Source organism: Photinus pyralis, unplaced genomic scaffold (assembly GCF_008802855.1).
Source record: "Photinus pyralis isolate 1611_PpyrPB1 unplaced genomic scaffold, Ppyr1.3 Ppyr1.4_LG3b, whole genome shotgun sequence".
NCBI classification, from domain to species: domain Eukaryota; kingdom Metazoa; phylum Arthropoda; class Insecta; order Coleoptera; family Lampyridae; genus Photinus; species Photinus pyralis.
Genome location: NW_022170510.1, coordinates 17,947,105 through 17,964,100, shown reverse-complemented (window position 1 = coordinate 17,964,100; position 16,996 = coordinate 17,947,105). Strand labels below are relative to the sequence as shown.

General features: G+C 36.4%; 1 protein-coding gene and 1 long non-coding RNA gene across 3 annotated transcripts; one reads left to right on the top strand and one right to left on the bottom strand.

Annotated features, from left to right (window-relative positions):
- Positions 1–6: 6 nt before the first annotated feature.
- LOC116166539 (RNA helicase aquarius) lies at positions 7–8,172 on the bottom strand. Of its 2 annotated transcripts, none has more exons than XM_031481517.1 (17): positions 8,059–8,172; positions 6,478–6,581; positions 6,123–6,234; positions 5,858–6,071; positions 5,759–5,807; positions 5,299–5,396; positions 5,107–5,244; positions 4,538–5,057; positions 4,373–4,486; positions 3,841–4,321; positions 2,112–2,394; positions 1,794–2,061; positions 1,578–1,749; positions 1,358–1,528; positions 1,116–1,313; positions 901–1,068; positions 7–437 (listed from the first exon to the last, which is right to left on the bottom strand). In XM_031481517.1, the coding sequence occupies exons 1-17, from the start codon at positions 8,161–8,163 to the stop codon at positions 141–143; spliced, it is 3,492 nt and encodes a 1,163-aa protein (XP_031337377.1). In that variant the 5' UTR covers positions 8,164–8,172; the 3' UTR covers positions 7–140. The 2 variants fall into 2 exon arrangements, with proteins under 2 accessions (XP_031337377.1, XP_031337378.1); XM_031481518.1 differs by lacking the exon at positions 8,059–8,172 and adding an exon at positions 6,653–6,792.
- An 806-nt stretch (positions 8,173–8,978) lies between these two features.
- On the top strand, positions 8,979–16,881 carry LOC116166579. The gene is made up of 3 exons (XR_004144347.1): positions 8,979–9,334; positions 16,363–16,458; positions 16,509–16,881. It is a non-coding gene; the product is annotated as an uncharacterized LOC116166579 (long non-coding RNA).
- Positions 16,882–16,996: the final 115 nt, after the last annotated feature.

The window sequence follows — 16,996 nt, the reverse complement described above, 5'->3', positions numbered from 1 at the left end:
CCCTGGTCTCTTGGATATTTTTCTTTTATTTCGAAATATATTTGTTCTTAGATGGTAGCATTTAAAAATAATATAAGTACGCATAAATTACAAAGAACTACAAAACTTATGCTTAATTTACAAATGTAAATGGCGGGATCCTACTGATCTTCACCGTCTTCCTTTGCCTGACTTTCATTTTCATGTGTTTTCTCTCCCACATCTTCAGACTGGCACTTATCGTCATTTTGTATCGTTTGTGTAGCTTCCTCTTCCATTTGCTCCACTTCTGCATCATCAATTGGTTCATCTTCAATCGGAATGGGCATTTGCACCTTTTCCTCTTCTTTCTCATCTTCACTATCAGTATCTCTGTCCTCTCCAGGATGGGAGGAAATGAAACCCTCATGTTGCTTCACTTCACATGTTCCAGGTTCAGTCCATTTCACTTGCGTTTGCTTAAAGAAGAAAAAGTGAGATGACCAGAGAGAGGTGTTGGAACTATTGATAAAATTGTGAAGCAATATTGTAGTCAATGCCATGCAAATTTAGGCGATGGCGTTATCTTACAGAAATCAGGATCGCGCGAACTTAATTGAAAGTATAGTCAAGACGGAGAGAGATCCAAAAAAATGTGTAGAGCACAAATATAAATACGTCTCAACATAAGTGTGATAGACTAAATTTGACCTCCGTTTCTTACATTCAGTATGAACTTGTTTCACTTTGTGCTTATAGTCAAGATACAGATAAAGTCTATATACACCTCTGCACTTTGGAAATGAATAAAGTAGGTAATATAATAGGATATCTTCAACGGCGTGCGATTATTCCGAACGAAATTGCGTAAATGGGAGACTCATAGGCGCATTGATACTTCAGGATGTGGAAGTTTAGTTCATTAAAAAACTTTTCACTTACATAATATTCCTTTAAGGCTTTAACACGTTCCATATAATAATTATAAACAAAATTGGCCATTTGAGACATATCCTCCACAATGAAATTCTTAACGGATTGCTTAACATATCTAGTGGTAGGATAACCTTCATTTAATACCAAGTGTAGTTTCAAAGGACGAGCTGTAAACTGAAATGAAATAGCTAATTAAAACAGTCATTATGTAAATTTATTACTTGTTGAAACGCAGGCGTAAGTTCAAAACAATTTTGGAATAGTGACACACGCGCGAATACATACAACCCCAGCCTTGCTCTCGACATAGCTACTACTAAACGGCGAACATCTCTCAGGTGACCCACAGCTTTGGTTCGTACCAGTGACAGAAGAATATAATCATTCTGTTGCCCTTGATATTTATCTACAGTTGTAACCTACGAACAAAATTTGCACCATTCTATATTATTCTGACCAATACCTTATGGGGCCTTCCGATAAGGGGATTGTTAGCACACCGACTATTAATCACATCTCTGATTAAATGCTTTTGTCCATTGTAAGTTGTCAGTATTGATATTTTATGAGCAGGATAACCAATGAGTCTCATATACATGAAAACGGCAACGCAATATTCAGCTTCTGCAAGATTCTGCGACAAGATTAAACATGAACTGGTGCGTTACACAAGCAAAGCTCACCTGGTAGAAGTAGGGATTGGGTTCCGACTCTCCGATTCCATTGAAATCCTCCACGTTAATCAGCTGAAAGTCAAATGCGAAACCTGGATTCGCATGTAGGTACTCCTTCCATTGTTCCACATGTTTCAAATTGCCTAAATTGCGATACCTCCATTTGTATAAGTTGCATATACTGCAAGAAATGAATTGAGACAACGCTAAAATATGCGAGATTACCTTGGACGCGATCTCCCCTGGCCATCGAGATCAATGGTTGGCACTCCCAGTCGCACTAATCGTGTGAAAAGACTCTGCTCCATGTTGGAATATTTTTGAAACGCCATGTTTTTAATAACTGGAGGTAACTGATGATGATCCCCAATCATAATCCACCGTTTCAACCTATTATATCCGTCCTGAGGATTTTGAAGTAGCAATGGGATGAAGGTTTCGATTTCTAAAATTTGTGCAGCTTCCTCCATTAGTATGTTGTCATACTTAAATCCTGTAACAGTACACAATGATTGGGCATAAGGTGGTAGTTTACAATCGTACCCATTTCTACTAATTCTTTGCGTTTTAAGGCGGCATGAGTACACGTCATTGCGATTATTTTCGCTTCCTTCACTAACAAGTACTTGGAACGGTCTAAACCGGATCGCAACAGTTCAAATGCTCTAAACTCCTCTAATTCATTGAACATGTGTTGAATGTATCTAAAACAGCTTTGAGCTATCTCCAAATCTTCCTCGTAAGAGTGGCCTTTAAAAAGGTTATCTATGTTTTCAAAGAATCTTGTGAATGGAAATTCTTGCGCAATAGCTTCCACAGCAACTGTCTAAAAATGAAATATTTATACATCCTCAAGTGAGAGTGTTAGATACAGATTTAAAATTTTCAGACACCCGTTATTTATTGCGTTACAAAAAAAATCTATCACTGGTACTGCTTTTTCAGATGTAAAAGGTACAGAGGAACCAAGTAGTGATCCATAGAGGGCAATGAGATGCCTTGAAAGCCGCAACGCGGGGGGTCGTGGGTTGGGGAGGGGACTGAGGTATAGCAGGGTAGCAGATGACATTAGAGCAGGTAGCTTTTTCTACGTACACAAGCATCTCTTGGATAGCCGTCGTGTATATGTGGGGTGGAATGCCTGTCATATACAAGACTATATCCGGATCGTGCAGTGCTTTAAATGCCAAAAATTCGGTTATACCTATTCTGACTGCCGTAGTGAACTCCAATATCGTCACTCTGCAACAGCAAGGCCTACCCGAAGCGCCTCCTGCGCAAATTGCATGAGGCCAAGGACATAAGGGCGATGTTATCAAGCATAAGACCTGAGCCTCGAGCTGCCCTTGTTATTTGAAGCGCGTTGACTCCAAGATCGCGAACAATAATTATGGACAGTGAGGAAACACTTAGATCTCTCAAGTTTCTGGAAGTGAATCTCCAAAATTCTCGAATTGCGGCCTTTGAGGTGAAAGCAAAGTTGGGAACATGTTGAGTTTCATATGTCGGCTAACCCCTGGAGATTAGTATACCGCATATCCTCTCAAAAGCAAGCTCCTTTCGGCCCTTTGTTCCAATATTCACGACGGTCACAGATACACTGTTTCCGCACAGCAAACAATATACACGCAATTTTGAATACCCTCTTTCCTGACGACGCGACCATCCGACAGAACTGGATGGTCGCTTGGCAAAATATCCTCACACAAGCGCCAAGAATCCCCAAAAATAAAGTTCCTGGAGTGGACGAAATCTACAGAAACGTACTAAGAACGTTATTGGAGACCCTTTCTGACATTCTAGTCGAACTATTTAATTTCTGTATAAGGCTCGGCTACCTTCTTGTCAGATGGAAAAGTGGTAAAATTATAACTATAATAAAAATTGTAATGTCCATACAAAAATTTGTGAGTAGGAGCGAGCGGGAATTTTACGAAAAAATACGAATGACAGGCACGACGTTCATTGTGAAAGCGACTCGTTAATGATGATATTGAAAAAATGCGGAAACGTGTTCCAAATTCCCTTCTTTCCAATGCGTTATTAACCGTTACTTCGAGATCGGAGAGACCAATTTTATTTTTTATATTGAGGAAAATCGGAAGCGTTACCATTTCACCTTTTTATGCGAATTAGCCTATTTTCTCCCGTATAGCTCGAAAACGCCCTAATCGTATTGTAAAAAAAACTTATGTACCTACTAAAGTCGGTACAAGGTGGCCACACATTGATCCTTTTGTCAAAATCTATGAATCTACGAAGATGTACTTACCTGCCCACCTTTAGGTTTCACAACACTTAAATAGTTCTCCCAACGTGACAACACTTGGTATAAATAGAAATAACCAGCAGTTTCACAAGTGTAAGCGACATCTCCTTTTACTTCCAGTGACTCTTGCAGCCTTTGGACTTCCATCAACAAATCCAATCGCTTCGCTAAAACATAATTTACTCTTCCGTATCTGCTAAAATCCTTCTCGGTTTCCAATGCTTCCTCGCCGTGACCGAGACGAAGTAAATGACGCTCGTCAATATCCAAAACTGCTATTTTTTCAAACAGTTGATTTAGCGCTTGATTTGAATGAGTAACTATTAGCGTTCGTTGATTAGGGAAGTTGTGGTATAAATTCGAAATAATCTGTACGGCAACATCGGTTTTGCCTGTTCCTGGAGGACCCACAACTAAGGTCAAACCAGGTTCCATGCCCGATTTGATTGCTTCCACTTGTGTTGGAGTGAAAGGTATAATGTTTCTGTAATAAAAAATGAAACATTGTTGAAAAGTTCCAATGCTGTAGACTTACTTTTTTGGTTGGTTAAATGAATAAGGACCGCGGCTCGGAATTACATGTGGCTCGACCACAATAACCTTGTTTTTTTCTGCTTCATCGTCCGTTCCCAGATCCTCAAAAGTTAACCTAGACACACAATCGCTATTAACAAAGAAGATATTATTGTACAACCCATACTTGAATGGCTTAACCAATTTCGCAGGATCGTCATTTTTCACTTTAATCTGATAATCTGGGAAACACGAACGGAGGTGGTCCATATTAATGAATGTGTCATTAAAATCTAATGTCTGTATAGGTTTGGGAAGTTTGCTGTAATGCGCAGCGCTTGGATCACCATATCCCAAAATGATATCATGTAGCCAATCAGGTACCACACACTCAGTATTCATAAGTTCACGAATCGTTTCCAGTACTGCTTTGAAATTGTTTTCCTTTGGCTTTCTCCTCATCAGGATATTAAAACCCTCATAAATATCTTCACTGCCTTCGTTAACGTTGTTCATATCATCCCTGTATTGATTGCAGTCCAACCAAACCCGAAAGGTTCTATTGTCCCCAGGTAATAGCGGTTTTGCTTCGGGCCCGTCTTCAATAACCCGTCCATTATTGTCTAACATTCCTTCAATTTCACATCCTCGCACACAATGTAAACCGACTTGGGGTAAAAATGGCTGTTTGTAATCGAATTTTGTTCCTACAACCGACACTTACATTTCTGTAATTATTATATAAAGCGGCCATACCGATGGTGTTGCTTGGTTTAACTGTGATCAGAAAACAAACGTCATGTTTGCGTAAGTTCTCCCATTCAGATTTAATTTCTGGTCTCACTGATAAATTTACAGTGATATCAGCCCTGACTCGACTGGGCCTTTTCTCGCCTAAAAATACACGTTTTACATTTTTTCTTTATGGCATGAATGTTACTGCCATACCAATATTTGGTTTAGAAACTTCAACAACCGCAAAGTTAATGATCGGTTGTCCCATTCTTGCCCAACCTCCCCAACAAACACTACCATCTTCGGATCTCCTACAAGAAGACCAACATAGTTTTAGAGTAGTACGTTTCAACCATGATTTATTTTGACCTGCTTTAAAGTCAACATTTGAAAGCAGCAATAGCATTTGCTAATTTGGTTAACACTCATTATATTTTCATTTATTTGTAAATAAAAACTTATAGTACAAGATCTCACAAAAGATCAATCTTCACTCATCTGTTTACCGAGTAAAATACATTTTCTATCAGTCTTAATATGTAAACAAACACATTGCAAATGGTTGTCTAAAAAATTAAGTCAAGACTACCCGTCTTGTATTTTACTTTAGTGTGAATTTTAAGGCTACTTATATTGAAGACTATGAGCGTGGGTAAGTGTTATAAATACTTACCATGGACACATACGACTGACAGCATCTTCAATATCTTGTCTAATTTCATCTAGAAAGGATCAATCGTAAATATCTTACCATAAAAAAATGTGTACTTACAAGTTGATTCCAGCCTGAATAAATTAAAGTTTCTTAACAAATAATCGTGAAGCGTTAAAAATTGTAAATTTAATTTTGGTAACGCTAAGCAACCTTCTCCAGAAAAATATGCAGTTGGTACGATATTTTCGTCCCAAATAACCTCTTCAGTCGGATATAGGGGCATTTCATTTAATGCTTCTAACTGAGATGAACGCTTTTCATGGCGAGAGACCTATAAAATCACATAGTAAAATACAATCAGAAGTGTGACTATAGTAGGTACCAAAAGTTCACGTAAAAATTCTTCATCACATCTACACCAGCTGTAGTCCTTTTCAATTTCTGGAGACGGGACTAGATTTAAATAAACTGCAATGGCGCGCAACTTTTCTTGACTGAAGATCAATTTCAAAATAATGTAGCATTAAGTAGGTATACGTCTTTCGCTATAGAAACCGTTGCACGTCATTCATTTGTGTATCAATTTTAGACATATGCTGCAACACTGCAACATGTACAAAAAAAAAACAAGTGTGCGAAATCTATAGAAAACTTGTCTGAAATTGATTCATAAATCAATGACGTGCACCGGTTTTTATAGCGAAAGACGTATACACAATGATATCAGTTATACTTACGAGAGTGGTCCAAAGTGTTTCAAGAGAGAGCTTCTTGTGTCGACACTAGATACATTTGCCAAAGAAAAACTGCGAAGCTCAGGAAATTTGGCAAATGAGGCTTTCTGTGAACAAATACACTATTTGTTGTAAACTGGTTCAAAGTAAGTACCTAATGCACATTAGTTTTACTTACGCACTTCAATTCTAGGATTTCTAAACAAAAAATAATACAACGGTTGCAGATTTGAAAAATCTTTTGAGTAAAAATGGTCATAAAATAAAAAATTAGCACAGTTCTATTCTATAAAGCAGACTTTAAAATTTCAAAAACTAAAATTTATGTGTTAGTGCATGCAACCAGAATGAGGCGTTGTGTATATCCGCACTAAACATAAAATATACGATGTTTATTTAATCTTTTCTGTGGATAATCCAAAACTGCATAAACATTAGCAATCATTAATGTACAAGGTGCCCATTATATATGGAATATATATGTATCTCGATAAATAACATTTGAATACAACATTTTTCTAGACAAAAGTTGTTTAACATTTTATTTCTCATAATAAGTCAGCATTCATCAGTTGTTTTTATTTCATACAACAAAAACAATTGAGTTTTTTCAAATAGCAATGTACCCTTCCATTAGGCTCATTTGATAGAAGTCTTCTTTCTTTTTTCGATAACGCAATATGTTAGTACCCTTATACAAAAAATTAAAAAAAAAACTTTATTATAATTACGCGAATAACAATCTAGATATCCTACATCAAAGTAAAACAAGTGATTGTGTACGTTTCTTGTTAAACCTTGAAGAAACGAAACGAAATGAGTAATAATTGCAGCAGTAACTTCTCCCAGAATACTCAGACATTCATTTCAAGCTTTTCGTGATAGGTTAGGTTGTTAATGGCGCATATTTTGAACATTTATGAAAAATTTCTTTGTTTAAGGCATTGTTTAAATACCTAGTTAAATACTTTAAAACAATGGTTAAGGGTAATAACATATTATGTGATCGAAAAAAGAAAAAAATGTTTAGCCTAATGAAAGGGTATATTGCTATTACAATTTCAATTGTTTTTCGCTACTCATTTGTTTTCTAAAATAAAACCAACTGAATGCTGCCCTATTATAGAAAATAAAACGAGAAATAAAATGTTAAACAATGTTTATATAGACAAGTGTTGTATACAGTCAATATATTTTACTGAGATATATACTATATTGGATTCATAATGGGCACTCTGTATAGACCCTTCTTTACTTCTTTAAAATGTAAAAATTTAAAATCGTAGAATTATGAATGAATGGATGAAAAATCGTTGTAGTAATACGATTTCTTGGAAAACGTCGCAGATAACCATGACATTGAAAATGAAAGTAAAACAATGACCCACATTTCCTTTGCGGTCTTTTAGAAGTCAATGCTGGTAAAGATACGAGAGTGGTTAAGGTGAATTTAATGAGAATGAGGATTTTTCAAAGGAAAATGACGTTAGTTGAAAGTTGTACCATTGAATAAAATTCAATGGTTGTACATAGTCAAGATAGGACCAAACGCAAAGTTTCCGATGCGTAACTACTTCAACTTACCTGTAAGGAAGTAATTTTTGTGTAATGAATTTGAGTCATATCGTGATCTGTCAACGGATCGCCTGATTCGTCGCTTATCTCAAATCTTGCGTAAAATTTCAGCATATCCAGGAGCTGGAAAGGAAAAAAAAATATTTTATTTGTCATACGTATACAATAATTACATTAGAAAAACTAAGAGTGGCCACCCATGATTTAAATTATTGCTCTTCCGGTTGTGAAGGTTTTTTATAGCGATTCACCCTCACACTAATTTTTTTACACAAAATACAATGTGAACCAGCTAACATATCGTTAATTTGTATAGAGGGTTAAGGGGGTCAAACTTATTCGGTAGAAACAAAATACAACCACTAGTCAGTGTACAAATCAATTTACGCAAATTATAACAGTGAAAATAATGAAGGAGAAGAACTTCAAAGCAGCAGATTAAAAGCTAGATAGAAGACAGGACAATAAATACAAAACTGTAAAAATGGAAGTTATACCACAAGCTTCAGAACCATCATTAACTCGAAATTTTGATCATTCAGATTGTGACAACTATTTTTCTGAACCAAAGAAAATAGAAAATCAACAAGAGCCTAATGAGGGTAATTGTGTGTTGGTAACATTTGCGAGAAAGCGCACTTTTAGTTATTTGTCGTCGTCGAGTACACCTTGGTTAAATGGTTTTAGTTTGGCTCAATAACTCTCGTTTTATGAGCATTACAGTTTGTTAGTTTGAATAAACATTAATCCTTTAGGCGAGTAATAAAGGCGTCACATTAGCCATGGAGTGAAGCGTATTTTTTCACCGAATCTTCGAATCATATTTTGCAAGTATTTGATGTACATCAAAATCGCTCCATAAAATCAGTTCTGCACATGCATACTATGTTCACCAGATTCACTTTTATGAAGTTGTAGTCATGTAGTTAAAATTTGGTTGACATATAAATCACAAAGGGGTGCGCTTGTGCAGAAACGGAAATTTATTTTAAATTGTTGCTTTTCCCTTCGCCTCTTGAAGCCTATAAAATAAAACGTAACATTCCACCAGATTGGAGTGTTGAGATCTCTCCCCTCAGACAGACGGACAGAATTGTCGCTAATGCTGGTGGAATTTACAATAAACAATGCCAACTGCCAAATTAAAAATTTTGTGCAATTACAAAGCATGGGTGAAATAATTTTGAAGAATGTTTTTGTACGTAGAGGATTTTTCAACGACATATAGCTCTACTAATAATCGTAGTACGAAAATTCTTTCAAGATCGACATAATAAACAAAACGGTAATCATTATATGTATTTACCCATTATGGTGAGAGACTATCCCGTTCATTGCAAACTTCATCATTTCATCCATTTACATGTGTATCTATGTATGAAGGGTATTTGTATTACTGTATCTGGTAAAATGAGTAACAAATTACTCCCTTGTGATTTTGAGGTCAGTACTGGTTTTTACAATGACTGACAAGGTGATTGTTGTTGGATTGGATGTTTTTTTCCTAGGATTCTTGGCCTCTGCTAAGGCCGTTACGTCTACAGACTCGATACTCGTAGATTTAGCTCTGGCTAAAGAGGTTTTACGTTTGGCACCCCTGGACTCATCATCCATTGCTTCCGGTGGGTGGTGCACTTTAGTTGGCAGTACTAGTCTTAACAGAGACTCATTTATGTGATTCATCATTGTGGAGTTTTGATTTCCTCGCTAACTATTTTTTTAATTTCAGGAACAATATTCGTTTAACTGTAGGTGGTTGGTGGTGCAGCTACAGTTGAGTAGAGGTTACCTGTAGTAACACCACTATCAACAATTATCGTTTTTTTTTAAATAGAAATCGTGTGTCAATTTTTTAATAAAATTTAATTTAGGGTCATAAATCCTGAAATTCCCAAACGCGTTTTGAGGTTTCCCGATTTCAACAGAAACAGTGTAACAGAACACGTGGTGTACGAATGTGCAAACACTACAATAATCGTTATTTTTTATTATACAAGACGATAAAAGTATATTTTAACCATCGAGTGAATGAACTTTCACGAGATAAGAATGACAGATGTCATTAGTGCACAATCATCAGTTTCACTTTATCAACCCTTGCGGTTAAAGTGATCTCTTCATCTACGTTTACGGTTAAATATCGACTAAGGCTCGATTCACACGAGCGAGTGGATTCGAGGCGAGTCCGTTGCGTTCTCGCCGCGAGCACGCTGCGTTCTCGCCACAAATCCATCTCTACTGAAAATAGTATTAACGTACCACTGTACTCAATTTTCAGACGCCAGCGCAAGCGACCGACGAGCTACAGGGTGTTAAAATTTAAAAAAAAAGTGCGTTTTTTAATTTTTTATCACTGATATTTTTGTGTGCCGTACGTCGTTGTATTCGGAATAAAAAATGCTACTCGATACAGTATGTACCTTTATTACGGACCATGTAACAAAATAAAGTTGATTTTTCCAAAATGTAACGTATTGGAAATTCCTCAACGGTTTCTTGTAAAGCTCGCAAAGTGGCAATGAGCAAGGGTTTTTTTAAAATTTTGTTTGTGTTTGTTCAAAGAACATAAGAAAATTTCGGTATCTTGAGAAGCAATCGGAATTTTCTGGTTTTCTTTGAAATATAACAACTCTTTAATTGTGCATCTTTTTCCTAATTTAATAATAATTAATTAATCATCAATACTACAACTTGTAGTACCATTGATCCCAGATCATGGCTCTGTAGCGTTCGCACTTAAAAAAAATCAGAAATTTACCTCTGCGCATTCGCACGTGCACACCTCACAAGTTTAATGTAATCGATGGATTGACCTTTCCGGCTTTACCAAAACTGTTAAAATTTCAGTAAAATCGGTCAAAAACTAAGATATTTCCCTTTGTGTGCACTGCTTTGTACAAGTTGAATATAATCAATTGATCTGGCTTTGGTAAAAAGTGCTACAGTTAAAATAAATAAGATCGGCCCATAAATAAGAAAGTACTTATGTATCCTTTTTTCTAATTTAACCGATTTTGTATCTCTTATGGTTTCCGATTTTCATATGCTGTCCCTTCTTATCTTGGACACAATGTATATTACTCGAGATATTACTTTTTCTTCAGTTTTACAATAGTTGCATCCATAGCGCGGTGAAATATAAAGCAATACTTGATCCATTGAGTTCTCACAATAGATTTAATTATTTTCGATTCGAATATTCGCTGCCCGATAGCTTGTGCATATAATCCGCCAAATATGATTTTAGAATAGAATCTTTTGGACTCGCGGCATGGAGATGGACAAGTTTTGTTCTCTATGTGCGCCAATTTCGGTAGAGAAATCCAAGGTTTTATTTATCACGATGTTCCACAAAGTACTGCCCAAAGCCAGCGGTGGAATGTCTTTTGCTAAAACTTATTGAATATTTTTCATAACAAACCCAGATGTTAATATTAAAAATGTACAATTGGAATGAATCGCGAACCAAAAATATTTACCTTTACGTAAATTTGTAGCTTATGTAATTAAATTATCAAGTTACAATTTGATTTCAAGAACTGCTGACTTGCGAAAAAATCCCATTCTCTAAAAGTCTAAAAAAGTAGGTAGTCTCTCTCGTACCGCGAAGTTCAATGCATCATTTCCCACCATAAATCGACATTTAAGAAGACATAATCGTATTGACGTCAGCAGGGCACATTCCTAGCGTAACATCATATTATTTATATGATACATGTTACTTTTATTTTAAAAAAATTGTTATTCTGTCAACTACAACAGTAAAAAAAACCAATAAAGATATAAAAACAAACAAATTAACAATTAATTATACACATGTCTGGTGATAACTTTTTGGTCAATGACAAATGAATCTGTCAGTGTTGTAGATCCAATCAATCGATTTTGGGAAATTGCAAATTGCGAACTGAATAATAGTATCGAATCGGAAATCAATCCAAGATCTCAAACATGACTATAGTCTGTGAATACCACTTAATGTTTACTTCACCTAGTAATCGACCATTAACATTTTTTAGTGCATATTTGTAAATTTATGTGTAGCTTTTAATCTCACTTTGGCCGACCGGCTTGCTGGCAACAAATCAGGGCCTCTAGAAGAACGCTTTTAGAAAGACGAGAGTGTACGTGTACCTACCTATCGGGGCCGTGTAATTAACAACTTTAGGGACGGGGCTAAATGATGAGGGGTCGGCGACATCTGAGTGCCAACCTCGAGCCTGTTTTAACAATATAATGATTTTCTCAGTTTTTAGCGCATTTTTGCAAAAATTTTTTTTGTAAAAAGTAGCTTTTAATCTCACTTTGGCTGGCTGGCTGACTGGCAGTAAATGCGCGCCCGTAGAAAAACGCTTGTAAAAAGACAAGGAGTGTACATGTAACTATCGGGGCCGTGTAATTAAGAACGTTAGGGATGGGGCTACAAGATTTGGAGTCGACGACATCTGGACGCCATCCCCGAGCGTATTATACTAACCTGGAGATTTTTCAGTTTTTATCTATCTTCTTCTACAGTTTTTCTCCGATTGTTTTCAAATTGGTGTCGTCGGGAAGATCTTGTCAACGCGCACAACTCCTGCGTGGCGGAATTTTTTTTTTTTTCCTAGGGGCGAAATAAACCACCTTTTGCGCGGCGCGCTTCGAGGGGTAGTCGACTTTGGGCGCCCAAAAGTTTCTTACAGCGCGAATCGCGGTCTCTCTTTCTCGTGTCACTAATAGAAGGTCGAGCTATGTGAAGTACCCAAAAGTTGAATACGATTTTATGCCGGGATTTTAGCGAAATCTACCAAAATGTGAATTACGAATGAACGGGACGTCGGAACTGTGTATCGACAAAGGGAATGTGGTAACCCCCGACGAGATCTTACTGATGGTGGAGTCGAAACTTCAAATCCGAATTGTTGCGGGTGATCAGAAGTGGGTGTCGACAAAGGGAATATGGTAACCCCCGACGAGATCTTACTGATGGTGGAGTCAAAACTTCAAACGCGAATTGCGAGTGCACGGTAAGTGAGAAAATGATACCGACAAAGTGAACGTGGTAGCTTTCGGCAAGATCTTATTGATGGTGGAGTCAATGTTGGCTAATAAAACACTGATCTGCCACACAAAAATGCGCTGAAGTCCCTTCGATCTCACACGAGGACTTTGATCATTTTTTTTCTCGTTTCATATCTACGTATTCTACAGTTTTGGTCTGTTTGTATTCAGATTGGTGTCCTTGGAAAAATCTTGTAAACGCGCACTTCTGCATGACGGGATTTTGTTTTTTTTTTGCTAGGGGCGAAATTAACCACCTTTTGCAAGTCGACTTTGGGCGCCCAAAAGTTTCTTAGAGCTCGGATCGCTGTCTCTCTTTCTCGTGTCGCTCGAGCTATAAGGAGTGCCCCAAAAATTGCGTACTATTTTGTGGAGCGTTTTTAGTGAAATCCACCAAAATGCGAATAGCGGGTGAACGGGACAAGATGGTGGACTCAAAACTGGCTAATAGAATACTGATCTGCCAGACAAAAATGCGGTAAGTCCCTTCGATCTCACAAGAGAACTTTGATAATTTTTTATTAGGGGTTTCTTCTGTACCTGTAGGAATCAAAAAAGTGCCCCATATTGGATAACTTGTGGCAATATGTCGTAACTCATCAAATACATGTAAATTGTCTACAAGATCAACGGGGTTGCAAGGTGCTCTCATTTTACGAAATCCAGGAACCAATCGTCTTTTGGTCCATCAAAACCTCTGTATAACACAAAATTTTGGCTTTCACCTGAAATTTCTAGTTTATTAGTCAAATTTGCTAGTTTAAAATGGTCCAATTTTGAAAATAATCTTTATCCATCACCGTCTGCATTTAAATATCAATATAAATGGAGCCCACACATTATCGCAGTACAAACCTTACTGCAAAAAATGTTCTGGTTAGTTTTATGTAAACGAAGTACAATAAATGAAATTACGCCGTTCCACAAAAGTAAAAGAAAAAACAGGCCTCGCATTATCATAAGAATTCTGAAAAAAATTAGTATGTAATGAATGTTCATTATCACTCAACACGGAATTTGTGTACAATTTCTTAATTAATATTGATGTCGTAGACAACAAAACGATGTTACATGAAAATCTAATAATTATTTAAATCTTATTTTCTTAAAAACGTAATTATAATTATTGCAAGGTTTGTTAGAAAATCTATGACTGCGCATTAAAAATTACTTCAGTTTTGTTGAGACAACCACTGAAAACACCGAAAGAACAAAGCTTTATGCAGTTCATGCATTACTGGATCCATAATCAGCGTAATTTCAAAAGTAAAAAATGAACTATCTATTTTGCTTGGTTCATCCATCTTTCGGTCTGAGTGTGTCAGTAACAAGTCTCTGGTCAGTAACAGATCGTTCTCAAAAATTCTTTCCCTATTTTATTCAACTTGGTCAGGGCCGTAGCCAGATGGGAGCAAGAGTAGGCTACTACACGTTGCCCCTCTTGAAAATTGATTAATATGACGCAATAGCATGTTCATAAATGATCAAATATAAAGAAAAGTTCGGAATTATGTGAACTATTAAAATTGGCCAATTTCACGTGTGTGAATAAATTATTTTCCCTGTACAGGATGGCGGCCAAATTTAGTCGTTACTGTGGGACAATTCTTAAACTATAAGTGATCAAAAAATTGACCTCGGAGTCTTGATGTATTATGTTGAGATAAACGCGATGGTGAAAACCAAACTGGGCTACAGTCTTTTGATTTTGAGTTGATTTTTTCAATTTTTAGACAAAAGCCTTCTTTTTCTTCTTTTTCTTTGTTTATTAAGTTAAGATAAAAAAAATTTAATATTTTTTAGGAATACTGTGTTAGCACTGCCATCTATTATAAGATAAACTCACGACTAACCGTTTTCGAGATATTTGACATCACCAACATTGTGGTTCAACGGAAAAGCGTTGGGCTATAAATCCGGAGGTCGGGTGTTCGAACCTGGATTGAGGTGAATTTTCATCTGTGGCAGAGATGGGAATTACCTTAGACCAGTTTCGAGCATTCTGCCGGCTACTTCGAATTAGGTGTCCTACAGTTTTCCTAATTCGTAAGGTAAATGCCGGAGTAGTATAAAACAACTTACGACCTTCTGCAGAGGCACCTCTAAAAAGCATTATGCGAGTCACTCTGTAATTGGGCGCAAGTCTGTTGAGGGCCCAGAACAAGAGAGGGATAATAAATAAATAAATGGATATATTTCTATGAGACGTCCCAATCGGCCTTTGAAAGTACCCTCTGACAATCTGTTCTGAGAAGGCATGTGTATGCAAAATCTGAGATCAATTGGTTGCTGCATGTAAAAATTCTGCACGTTTTACTTCCAAAAACAACATCTAAGGAAATAATTCATTCATGCCCCTCTCCCCTACAGCGAAATTTGCTGACCGTTGGCACACCTTCAAGGTGCTACCTATTGAAAAAAATTCCAAGACTCTAGAACCATTCCCCTACAAGTAATTCAGTTCAACGCTACAGAAGTGGGTCCGGACAGACGGACGGACGGATAAAACGCAAACAATAGCCTTTTTTTCTTAATCGATCAAAACATGCGCTAAGAATTAGCGAATTTCCACCATTATAATCGAATCATCTACAAAAGTACCTACTGGATCAAGTACACGAATATTTCCCTTGGTCGTTCTATTCCAAAATTTCCAGAAATCCAGTCTAGTGAAGGTTGGAACCCTCGTTGAAGCTTTTGTTTATTAATGACACGAATACGACTGACGCAATAAATTTTTAAAATTTGAATATTTGATTGATTAATTGGTATGTTTCACTAATCCAGGCAGATAATTGTGAGTGTACGTGCAACATTCCTTTCCTATTTTATTTCTAATGAATTTTAAAGTGAAATCGTACATGTAATATGAATAATTTATTTTCCTTAAAGTTTACATCCGTTCGCGTTTTAAAATTAATTAAAATCACAATAGCGCGAGTCATACTTTTAATAGATATATTATTTATTCATAAGGGATTATTTCATCTGTCATATAGGTGCCAAAGAACTCATTAAGAGAGAATTTTGTATGGACTTGCTTTTAGATTTTAAAAGAGAAAAGAGTGTGTTTATTCATGATTCCTACTATGTACTTTCCGAATTGTACTTTTTTTAATTAATCAAAAAAGTTTCAGGGCATCGGGACATTTTCATCTCTTTTAGAATTGCTTGTGCAAAATCATTAGCAAAAAGTCTACTTAATGTAATTAACGCCAAACAAATTCCACATTTTACACGTGCCAGGTTTTCGATTAATATTTGTTATTACAGATGATTGATCAATATGGCATGGCGTAGGTATAGAAGACATAATGAAACAGAAGAATTCCAAAGACGGAAGTTTTGTACTGTTTGGGATGCACCTTGGTAAGAGAGAAACAGGAGTTTTTATCGTAGCAATCAATTACTCTGTGCAGTAAAAAAACGGAATAGATGAAGTGTTCACAATAGTCAATGGGAGTGTCTCAGAAAAGTAATTGAAACCGAAAAATATTTGGCAACAACTGAAATACTCACTTTTTTCAAACAAATTTGGGAATGTCTACTACCTACTTCATACCGGGGCGATAACATAAAACCTGAAGCTATCAACTTTAATGGGAATGAACCAATTTAAAGCTAATAAAATCACTTACTACTTCTCAACTAAATTTCAGGCGGTTGAGCAACGCTATAGGATACATATGTATTAAATAAATAACATTCTTTCACACAAATATAATTGTAGTCGTAAATTTAATTTAGACTCAACTGAATGTCAAACGAAAATTTATGTGCGATTTGCTTTTTACACCATACCACTTGGCATCTGTTGGAAAGATGTACCAAATTGTAAGCGTAAGTTTACCTATTTATATAAAAAAACAGAACATTAACATTGCATTTCGTCAGACACCTAAATCAG